The sequence below is a fragment of the Panthera tigris genome, chromosome A1 (assembly GCF_018350195.1).
Source record: "Panthera tigris isolate Pti1 chromosome A1, P.tigris_Pti1_mat1.1, whole genome shotgun sequence".
NCBI lineage: Eukaryota > Metazoa > Chordata > Mammalia > Carnivora > Felidae > Panthera > Panthera tigris.
Genome location: NC_056660.1, coordinates 118058723 through 118071024, shown reverse-complemented (window position 1 = coordinate 118071024; position 12302 = coordinate 118058723). Strand labels below are relative to the sequence as shown.

General features: G+C 43.2%; 1 protein-coding gene across 7 annotated transcripts in view; it reads right to left on the bottom strand.

The window, feature by feature from the left end:
• The window catches only part of ARHGAP26 (Rho GTPase activating protein 26), a 424049-nt gene that overhangs the window by 304826 nt on the left and 106921 nt on the right, over positions 1-12302 (bottom strand). For all 7 annotated transcript variants that reach the window (XM_042986221.1, XM_042986218.1, XM_042986228.1 and 4 more), the window contains exons 4-5: positions 10326-10397; positions 4728-4829 (exon numbers count right to left, since the gene is read on the bottom strand). In XM_042986221.1, coding sequence (XP_042842155.1) covers positions 4728-4829; positions 10326-10397 — 174 coding nt within the window. The remainder of the gene's footprint in view (positions 1-4727; positions 4830-10325; positions 10398-12302) is intronic.

Sequence of the window (12302 nt, the reverse complement as noted above, 5' to 3'; positions counted from 1 at the left end):
TCCTTATCACTATGTAAAATTATTTTCAATGCTTTTCTCTGCCTGTGGCTCACCTACTGCAATAGAATATCAATGAGAGCAAAGACTTTGTCTCATTTTTCCACTTTTCTATCCCAGCTTCCAGGACATTGCCTGGCCCATAGTAAGCATTCAAGAGATGCTTAAGGAATGAATAAATTGATCTCTACGTGGCCATCAGTGATCCAGTTCTCAGAAGAAATGCATAACTCCATACACTTCCACAGGAAAGAGAAGAAGAAATCCAATTAGAATGGTAGGTTTCTCGGAGCGCCTGGGTGGCTCAGTCGGCTGGCTGTCCGTCTTCAGCTCAGGTCATGATCTCACAATCCATGAGTTTAAGCTCCGCGTCGGGCTGTGTGCTGACAGCTCAGAGCCTGGAGCCTGCTTCGGATTCTGTGTCTCCCTCTCTCTCTGCCCCTCCCCCTCTCACACTGTCTTTCTCTCACTCTCAAAAATAAATAAACATTTAAAAAAAATTTTTTTAATTAAAAAAAAAAAAAGAATGGTAGGTTTCTTTTGCCAATGCCTTTGCTCACCTGGGCCATAGAGCTCTTCACATCATTAGACCCCCTCCCCACCCCACCCTACAATGGACTGGTAGGCCAGGAGTCCAGCCCACCTGGCAACCACTCAAGATGGTTTCCCTGCTTGTTACTTGAGAAACGGTTCATCTACCAGCTTGTCTGAGATGCACCAACCACTCTAAGGTTCTTGGAAAACAAACACTGTCCTAGGCTCTAAGTTCATGAAAGCCAATCATTCATTTACTCTCCACAATACACTCAACACCTGAATGGACTCACAGAAGTATGCAATGAATATTTGTTAAGTGCATATTGTCTTCTTAGCCCTTGGGGAAGAAAAGTTAATTTACAAAAGAATCACCCACTAGATGGCAGTGTCATTCCACATCACTGCACTATAATTTTATTCACCAAACGTAGGGATTGGCTAGAATTTCAAAGTATTCAGTTCAGAGCTCTGCAATTAGGTAAGAATTCTGGATATTTAAAGAAAGTACATTTCATTAAACGTGCAGGTGTCTGGTAATATTTCCAAATTGATTTTTTAATAAATGTGAGAAAATCATCACTTAATAGCTGGAGGACCTTGAACAAATCCCTTGACCTCTGCAAGGAACCCAGTTCCTTCAAAAGTATTTCCAGTAGGTTCAATCAGAAGATTACCAAGGTCCCTCCTTCAGGTAGGTGGTGAATCTTATCTCAACGACACTGGCATTGAATAAAAATGGCTGCCTAGCTGCCCAGCAACATCCCTCCCTCCCAAGGTAAAGAGGCAATTAGGAGAGTACAGTGAGTTAAAAGAGCTCCAGGGTCAGGGGCCAGGGTTCACAACCTCACTGACTAGCTATTGGCAGGCTACTGAACGGCGAGGGAATAAATCTGTCCCTCACAGAGTGGTTATAAGGATTTGAGAAGATTCCAAGTGCCTAACACAGTACCTAAATAAGCATCAGTAAATATTTGCTGGCCTTATTGTTGTGGTCAGTGAAAAGTATTGTATCGTTTTTGTTGTTACAAGATTTTTATCAATTTAATTCAGCTCAGGCACAACTAAAAAGCAATGCTCAAGAATACCCGGACCTTAAAGACAGACTTACAGCCCACTCCTTGCCCTCAAAGTACTTAGAAAGCGTAACAAGGTCAAAGACAAGCACACAAAGAACCACAAAAGAGTGTAATGTAGAAATGCCCACTAATACCTGTAACTGACAATGTCAGGGCTATAGAGTAAAAGTTGGTGTCCCTGCCAACATTCGTATGTTGAAACCTAAGCTCCAATGTGACAGCACATGGAGGTGGGGCCTTTGGGAGGTGACCAGGTCATAAGGATGGAGTCCTCGTGAATGGAATGAGTGCCCTTATAAAAGAGACCCCAGAGAGCTCCCTTGGTCCTTTCACCACATGACACCACATCAAGAAGAGTCATCTATAAGCTCTCACCAGATGCTAAATCTGCCAGTGATACAATACTGGCCTTCCTAACCTCCAGAACTGTGAGAATTAAATTTCTGTCTCTATAAGCTGTCTCACCTATGGTATTCTCTTTTACTAGCCTGAACACGCCAAGGCAGTGACGAAGAGTACCATTCAATTCGGGAACGGGAAATGGGGAGGAATGAGCCAGTCATAGGGATAATACTCTATATTTGTTTAGCAGCCATAATACACATCCCCATACATGAAATAGAGAGAACACATACTTTGTGTTTTACCAAAAAATGGAACTAAAAGATCAGAGAGGTGAGTACTTGCTCCAGGTCACACAGTGAAAACACCCAACAGCAGGCCTTGAAATAAGGTATCACTTTCCCAGCCAGGGCTCTGGGCTGACACTGTACTATCTTGGGGGGAGAGGATATTGGCATGGCTTTAGAAGAGTATGTTACAGTCATCCCAGACCAAGGAAGCAGCATCCAGGCATGGAGAGAATAGACCAGAAAAGCATCCTCACACTGCGGAATGCCATGCCTACAGACTAACTGTGCTATGGGCCCGTCAACACCAACAGGTGGTAGAACAATCACACAGTTGTTCAACTCTCAATGATCCTGACTCACCTAACTGCTTAGGAACTGCAGAGCTGGCCACATCTGGTCATTGCAAGCTGCAGCCAAAAAGACTTTCCTTAAAGGTAGTTTCCAAACCCTAAATGCTAAATGACTCTAAGAAGGGTAACTCACTAAACAGTGAGGGCATCAGGACAGATCCTAATTTATCATGGATAATTGCATATTCTTGGGTATCTTCCAGTGCCCATACCCCACACACAGCTGGGATCCCATCCAAGGAATAAGTACTTTATATACGATCCAGTGAAAATAGGTTCTCTTTAGCCTTCTCCAGCACATCTGACAAGATTCACCTGAGGAGCTAGGCTACCTTCAAGAATCACCTCCCCATGTGTTTGCTCCTTTTTCCCTAGTCAGGTAGGAAATCTTCCAGGACAGGTTAGTGTTTTCTACTTTTCACACCAAGTACTCAGTTGCTATTAGCTGGCTGCCAAGAACTGATCTGCAAAGCCCATTACAAACACTTGTTGCTGGCAGTGTTGTTGACTCCTCTTCATCATTTACACAATTGGTTTAAACTTGCATTTCAAAGCAAAGGGCTCTGAGAGCAAGACATTCCTAACTGAGGATGTGCAACAAATCGGGTTGGGAGGGGTTCAGACTCTACCATCTCCTATGTTATCTTCATTTTTCATCCTTTAAACATATGATTTTCATATTAACTTTCATGTGACAGAAGCACTGCATGGTATTTGCTCAAAAACAAAGTAAACTGAAGAATGAAGGCTAGCTTGACAAGTGTCCATCGGATGATGAACGGATAAAGATGTGGTATACACACACACACACACACACACACACACAATGGAGCATTACTTGGGCATTAGAAAAGATACCTTGCTATTTTCAATAATGCAGATGGAGCTACATACAGAGTGTAATGCTAAGTGAAATAAATCAGAGAAAGACAAATACCATATGATTCTACTCATGGTATTTAAGAAACAAAATAAATGAGCAAAGGGAAAAAGAGAGAGAAGCCAAGAAACAGACTCTTAACTACAGAGAACAAGCAGATGGTTACATGGTGGGAGGTAGGTGGGGGGATGGGTGAAATAGACAATGGGGGTTAAGGAGTGCACTTGCTGTGATGACCACTGGGTGATGTATCAAAGCACTGAATCACTATATTGCGCACCTGAAACTAATACCACACTGTATGTGAATTAACTGGGATTTATATTTAAAACTTAAAAAAAAAAAAAAAAAAAAAGAATGAGGGGCTAACTTGGAAGTCACAACCTCTCTTGACCACATACCTGAGAAAGGTGAAGTAAATTGTTAAGAGTTAAATAAAATGACATCCATGTAGTCAACTTTGGAGTTCCACTATAACCTGCTCGGTCTTCCAGAAACCACTCCCTTACCATGCAAGTCTCCATGAACTAAATGAGAATTATGACAGATCCATGGTTGCAAAGTTAACTTATCTTTCCAAGTGAATTACTCTTCATGCCAATCCAGAAAGTCCTAGGGCAGGCCAGATAATTTATCTCTTGTGAAACAAAGTTACCAAAGCGTAAAACATATGAATGACAATAAAATCCTGCTTAAAGAAAAAGAGACAGAGACAGAGAGAGAGACAGAGAGAGAGAGAAACAAAGACACAAAGAAAGAGAAGGAAGACTGCTGTGAAGTACCAATGTAAATATTTTTTTAAAAAATAGTAACAATAATATTGGAGGAAGAACAAAGTGTTTCAGATGCTGACTTTTCAAATCAGTGATACAAGGCAGGAAGTCAAAAAGTAAAGCAATAGGGTACAGAACCAAGGTAAAGGGTGAGACAAACAGGAAAACACAAAATTTCAGTTTGAAAGGAAGAAGTACATTTCAGTGCTCACGGCTGCCCCACAAGGAGGTGAGTGACGTTGACCAGCAGTATGTGCTCCCGCCCACCTGGTAGGTTGGACAGCCACAAAAGGAGTGTTGTGGATGTGAAGATACAAAGGGAATCCAGGCATTAGGCATCTGATGAGGGATCGGGGTCAAGCTCCTGGTTTCTGAGGCCACTTCAAACCCTAGGATTTTCTGGCAAGGAGGAACGGGCACATATTCTACAGCAACACATAGAAATTAAACACCTTGTTCAGGATATTAGTGAAGTTTCTTACCTCCTGAAGCTGAGATTCTTTCTTCTTAGAAGACAAATTCAAGTGTTTTTCTAAGACGCCACAATACTTTTCTGTCTCCTTGTCATACTTCTTTTTGGCTTCCTGGCAAAAAGAAGACAAGAGGGAAAGAGTAAAACGTTTCAGGAATAAAAGCAACCTTGTCAAGACCTGCCGGCTCAATTCCATAGGTCACCATTCCTTCAGACCCAGAACAGCCAACTACCCATCTCTTCCTTCTCTTCAAATAATGCACATTAAGTCAAGCCAACCCTCCATCAACACACAGACCGACGGGTATGAATGTCTATCACAGAAGACAATGCCAAAGACAAGGTAAATACCAGTATTTAATAGTGGCAAAGCCAGGACTCCACTTTCTAAGAACCTCAACTGTGAAAGAGAAATGTCTAATTTCTAATTCAAAGGATGTTCAAGGCCAAATAAAGGAGCAAAGTTACCTATGAAGCTAATCCCAAAGCAGTAAGACCTACTTAAAGCTTAAATCGGACCAATCTAGGGTAAGGGCAGATTCAGCTTTAACAGCAGTCAAAAAGTACTTAATATATAGACCTAAATATTCCTGGGCACAATACTGAACACATGTGGGTCTCTGAACTGAAGAGTAATTCAAATGAAAACAAAGACAACAAATGTGTTCACAGCAGCATCAGTTATAAAAACAAACAAAAAGGCAAAAGCACATCACTGCCCAGATACAGGGTTTCAGATAATTAAAGGGTAGGACATCCAATAAATGGAACTAGGAAGGCTAGGTGGTCATATGGCAAGCTGCTCATAATGTAAGGGAAAGTATTAGTATCATGATATGAACTTGATGCATCCTACATAGAATGTATCTACCTACAGACAAAGATTAGATGGAAAGATAAACGAAAATAATCAAGTTAAGAAAATGGGATAATGGGTGATTTTCTCCCTCCATTTGGGAAATTTTTATTTGCCTACATTAATAACTTTCAAAATGAAAAATAATATAAATATCATAACACACATAATCCCTGCCTTCCCACCAAATCAGTGAGTCACCAAGATTCTACTTTTATCTCCCATTTTACGGAGAAGAAAACTTAGATACATGGAGGTTAACTTGTACAAAGTCATAGTGACAGCTGGGATCCGAGGTCAGGGCAGGCTGCCTCCAAAGCCCACCCTTCAACCGCACTTGAGACACATGTTCACGGGCAGTCTCTCTTCCTTCCACTTTCCGGGGGGCTGGGGGGTGGGGGATGGCAAGCAAGGGGGCTGGAAAAGGCTGACACTGGCATGAAGACAGGATCAACTTCACTAAGCGCATTATTCTCACTCCTTACTCAGGCAGAACCTACACCAAGTATTTTTCTGCAACTCCAAGGGCTCCAAGAGGAGAAAAACTTTTGCAGTCAGGTAAGGAAATGCAGAGACATCTCCATTCATTCCACAAAGATAGAAGAAGCAATCACTCTGTGTCAGATGCCTGAAGCCACTGGAAATACAAAGTAGAAGTGGTCCCAAGCCTCATGGGGGGGAATGTTCAAGTAGAAGGACAATCAACCAGGAAACACAGAAATAGCTTAATTATAGACTGCAACAAGTGCTATGAAGGAAATAAGGTGCACTCAGTCCACAGACAGGGTCCTCAAGAATGTGAGCTAAGACCTGCTAATCATATGAGGGACAGGGTGGAGGCTTCTAGAGCACAATGCTCTGGGCAGAACACTGGGCAAGCCTAAGTGGGACAGGTGACAGAAATCACCAAGAAGCTCCAATCTGAAGCCCCGGAAATCCCAGGCCATGTCAGAACACTATTTATCTGGCCAAAAGCGAGATTCTAAGCCTCTCAAAGCGGGCACAGTCATCACATACCCTTTTTAGCAGACATGTATCCACCTCTACAAATCTGAATTTTGCTTGAAAGACTACTTATACCTAAGAACAACTCAACATGCAGAAGCAAGTGAGGAAAAAGCCTGGGGAGATACTACTCCTTCAAATTTGAGGAAGGGTACAGGCTACACATTGACTAAAGCAACTCTTTCCTTTGTAGAAACCAGCAACTTTGACCTGGGGCTCCCATTCCACTTAATGCTTGCAGATCCACTCCAGCAACCTGTCAGAAAGCCCCACAAGGAGAACCCTGTGCTGGGCTAGCCCAGCTGGCCAGAGGTGAGAAAAGGCCAGGGAACATGAGTCACCAGCATTCTGTGACTTTTTGGCAATTCAAGCTGCCGCATTCCATGTTCAAGAAGACAGCCAGAGCTAAAGAGAAAGGGAAGCAGTTTCTGTCCTGAAAAAAACAGCAACAGGACAGCCAGGGAGTAACTCTACAAAGATTTAGATAACACTCTTAAGATGGAAGAGTGGTATTCATGACTGACTCAGGTAGGAGGCGGTGCTCGCCTCCCAGGGAACCTACTGTCAGTGGCTAAATGGAGAAAAGACAGAGTTAGAATCCTGTAAGTTATTCCCAACTTCTCATGGACTGACTCTAAACAAATCACTGCCCCCCTCCAAAACTGGGTTCCCTCATCTATAAACTGATGGGGGCTCAGGTTCAGGTTTCCTCTTTCAATTCAGAGGCTAACAAAATATGAATAAAAACAGCCACCTCCTCATTGACCTATTAGGATAAAATGAGATTAACCATAGACAGTGCTTAGCAGAGGGCGCAGCACACAGAAAGTGCACAATAAAATTCAGTAAAGATGATGATGGCGGCAGTGATCACAGTAGCCATGGTGGTAATGGCAGTCATCAGACTCATCATCTGAACATACCTCTTCCTTATCAAGAACACCACTTGCTTCCCATGCCCCGCTGTCCCGTGAAGGTAAGCCTTCATGGCACCTACCGCAATTAGGAATTACGTTTATTTATTAGCTTTTTGTTTCATGTCGTTCTCTCTAGTCACACCATGAGCACAGTACGTCTACACTTGCTCTCCATCATCCTGGGACCAGACACAGAGTAAGTGCTCATGTATTTTTTTTTTTAATTAATGAACTGTGTGTACTGAATCTAACAGCTAACATCAAAGGACTATACGACAGGCACTGTTCTGAGCACTTACCTGCATTCGCTTGTCTTCCTCCTAAGAACTCTCGGAGGTAACTATTATCACTGTCTCCATTCTACAGATCGGGAAATGGGTATGAAGAGGTTCAGCTACTCCCCAAGTTGACATGCCAATGGCATCAGTGAGGTTAGGGCCCACTCTCACCATTGCTCTCTAACTTCTGTTTTACTTTCACTGCAGTGCCCGGCACTCCAAATGCACCTCGGCTGTCAGAAAAACAAACTCCCCCAAACTCAGAATTCTAAACACAGGGTCAAGGTTATGCCAAGCTCAGGGTCATGACCTGCTACAGGCCAGCTACCTCTGCAGCAGAATGCCCAGGAGTCCTCCTCCCTGGCAGCCTTCACATCCAACACTAAATTCTGCTTCTTGGAAAGTAGCAACAGGTTGTTACAGCAACCAAAGCAGCACCAGAATGGGGAGAAAGGGTAATTTTAGCCCCACAGAGGCAGAGTTCAGAAACTTCCACTTGGCCGCTCAGGAGCCCTGGCTGGCTCTTAGGTATTCTTCAGTCTGCTCCCAAAACTGCCTGGTAAAGAGTTTGTTTCTTTGCTTTCTCTTAAAGGTACACAATCCTAGGATATAAATGTATGTATATGAGAAAAAGAAATGACCAAAGGAGAGGGAGGGGAAATCATCCCCAAAGGCATTATACCGTTTAACAAGAAGGAGAGATTAGAGTACGTGAGAGGCAACATGTTTTGATGAGCTATGATTTTATTTGAATTCTTTTATTCTCCTATTTCTCACCATCTACAGCCCCACCTCTACCGCACTTCTGGAAAAGTACCTGCTGCTATCATTAAGATCACTGGTATTACCCAAGAGTAGTCCACTCAGAATCCTGCTCCTCTTCTATGCCAACTCTGGGCTTTCAGGAACCCCGAAGGCAGGGCTGAGGGCAGAGGCCAGAGTGAGAAGGCTGAAAAGATTCTTGGAAAGAGAACTCGATAAATCGGTCTGTCTGCTCTGCTGCTGTCTCAAAGCTCTTCAGAACGTCCAGAACCACCACCATCTATTATCATGAACAGGAAGCACAGGTCCCAAGGCCACTAAAGTGAAGGTCCCTGGGCCTACACACATGAGAACCCAGGGAGGGACACTCATGGCAAACTCAAAATCTTAGTGGAATTAGACTCCCTTTGAATTATATATTCCGTAATCTCTGATACAAAACCCATGAGCTCTAATCTTCATAAATGTAAAGCATAAAACTAGTAGAAAGTGACTTAGAACTGGAAGAAAAATCTTTGCTATGGTCTGTCCTTTAAACTACAATCAACCATCCCTCTGAAGAACCCTGACTGAACGGCACATTTTCTTTGCAGACCCTCATCATATTCGTTTTCAGAAGCAGATGTGCTTAGGTGGGGAGGTGGGGTGAGGAGACAGATCCCACTTTGTTGTATTTCAGTTATCTTTCTCCCACGTACAGGCACCTACTTCTCAAGGCCATTTCACGACTGAGTCAAATCTAAGCATGCTAGTAGGTGAGTGATGTTGCCCAAAGCTCCCTGCAGGTGGCGCCAGCTGAAGGATTCACATTTGCAGAAAAACAGGAAGAAAATGTCAAAAATCCTTTTGCTTTCATTGATTCCAGTGAAAACACTTTCCCTGCAGGTGGCCTCTAACACTCTACTGAAGGTCAAACTAGCCAGGATTTCCTGGTGATTTCTCACAGGGCAGGGGAACCCTGGAGAATCTACCTTTTAAAAATGAACAAGGGGCGCCTGGGTGGCTCAGTTGGTTGAACATCCGACTTCGGCTCAGGTCATGATCTCGCCATTCGTGAGTTTGGACCCCGCGTCGGGCTCTGTGCTGACAGCTCAAAGCCTGGAGCCTGCTTCGGACTCTGTGTCTCCCTCTCACTCTGCCCCTTCCCCACTCATATTCTCTCTCTCAAAAATGAATAAACGTTAAAAAAAAGTAACAATAATAATAAATAAAAAATAAAAATGAACAAGATTCTCTTTACAGTCTTCTCAGGGACTGACAGAATCAGCCAAATTTTAGCTGCAGTCCTTCGCCATCAGCGCTAACAAATTGGGACCTAGGAGTTGAAGCAGTCCTGCTTTTTGACCTGCACAATGTAAAAGATGTACTTTTTTAAACTAGAAAATTTCAAAGAAAACTATGACTTTTCACTTTCTCTTGAAAAATGTCAAGATCTAGCAACAAAGGGCCCATTTTCAAACACAGCAAAAATGAGCTGTGTCCCTCCCCACCGCTTCGGGGCCCCATCTGCAACCCAGTCTAGGCTCTGAGTCCTGGGTGTCCACAGTAAGTGCAATTCCACGTTGTCCAAGCACAGATGTATCTACTAACACAAGGAGGCACGGTTTCTACCTTTGCATGATTTATGAACTAGCACAAACCAATTAGGTAACAAAATGCTAGAATGACTGCTCTGGGGTTTGACCACACTCAGTCTTACTTCAGACACTTGGGAATAACAGATGAGCCGCTATAAAATCCAAAAACAAGCCTGCCCTAAAATCCAAGAACAAAGTTTGTGTAATTCTCACCTTGGCAGCCCCAATCTGCTCCTTTCGAAACTTCTCCAAGGGAGTGATGAGCACCTCGCTGGCATTCTCAATCTGGTGAGGAGAGAAACAGAGCAGGGGAGTTGAGGGGGACACGTAAACACAAAAGCAATGATCAGTTAAGAATTCCTTCCGTGTCTCACTTTAAAATTTGAGTAAGCAACACTGTGCAGGTGTTGACTGTTCACGATACGTGAACTGAAAGCACGTCAGATCAAAATCTAGTCATCATCTCCAAACACGGAATTCTTCCCATGTGTGACTCACTCTTTACAGTGAGGACCTCTAAAACGGTAAGCAACCACGTGAAGGCAGAGGGGAGCTGGTGACAGGGCAGGATCTAAATTTCAGCCTTAAGTGACTTCTTGTAAAGGCCAATTGACCAAGTTACATTTAAGTAGATATATTTTGGACAGATCAACATTGAGTCTAGGTTAAAAACAAGAAACACCTGTGGACATGCAATGGCATGAACACCTTCTAAGCCGGACTTTGTGTATTCCTACCAGTACTGGACTAGGATCAGGACATTTGTGCCTCTAGGCCACGGCTGCCTCTCACCTTCACCCCAAGCACTCATCCCATCAGGTCCTGCACGCAACAATACCATCACCCCAAGGCACCTCAAATGCAACAAAACTTGTTCCACTTCCAAGTTTTGGCAGTTAGCCATTTCCTCAGACGCTGGATCCCTGAATTCTCTTGTAGACAACTCATTTCTTATTCTAATTCAGGTTTTGGCCTGAAGGTCACCTCTTTAGGGAAGCCTTTCCTGATCACCAGCATATTCCAAAGCAAACTTCTCACTACCTCACCACGCGTTTTCTTCAGAAGACATAAGCCAGCTAAAGTTTTCTAATTTACCAGTACACACACACACACACACACACACACACACACCATCTTGCAAATGCTCACTTGCCCACCATTCTCCTCCAAACACAGAAGGGTGCTGAAACAAAGGAGCACTCAAATATTTTTCATTGACTAAATCAATGAATGATTTCTTGACTGGCTGCCAACTGTGTGACCACAGGCGAAGCATTTAACCTCTCTGGGCTCTCATTTCCTAATGTGCAAAATGAGTAGGCTGGATTGTTCCAGCTCGAAGATTCCATGGTCTGTTCGAAGGCAGCAAAATATTTTACAATCTTTCCTTTTAAGTCATTCACTGCTTACTCGTCGCTCAACTAATTATTTCAGGAATCTTGTCCCAACAAAGGATTATTTTCCTAAATCACATGTGCATCCATCACAATGAAACCAACAGAGTAAATGCCAGAAGCCATAGATGGACACAGCCAAGAATTAAGTAAGCAATGTGAGGGATAAAAGGTGGCAGGTCTCCAAATTTACTGCCATTTGCCTTTTTCTCAATTTTGAGAGCACTTACCTCAGAAGAGAGCATTTTAACATGAGGGTCGCAATGTTTAACTTGTTTGCTTTTTATTATTATTTGATGTTGCTTAATGGGCTCCCTCACTTAAATCTTCCACAAATCAAGCACACAGTGGTGTGCTGAGCCAAGTTAGCATACACTTGAGCCAAGAGCACAAGTTAGCATACACTTGACAGTAAGTTATATTTTTTCAAGAAAAAGTAAACTTAACAACAACAAAAATCCCAACGTCCAGGCTGTATCTCAAACCAATGAAATCAGAATCTCTGTACTCTGTCCCAGGCATCAGTACGTTTTAAACTCCCCAAGTTGTTCTAATGGGCATCCACAGCTGAGAATCTAGCCTTAAGGAGAAGCACCCCCCTCCCCACCCCACCCCCCACACACGAAAGCACGAACTACACCTGGGAAACAGGACGCCCAAGACCTTGCCCCATTCCTTCTACTGCTTGCTATCGGACTTCACAAGACCTCAGTGTTCCCATCTGGCCAACGAAAGACTACAGATAGTGAGAAATAAGGTTTTTCTGGGTCTAAGATTCTATGACTGTGTTATTTCC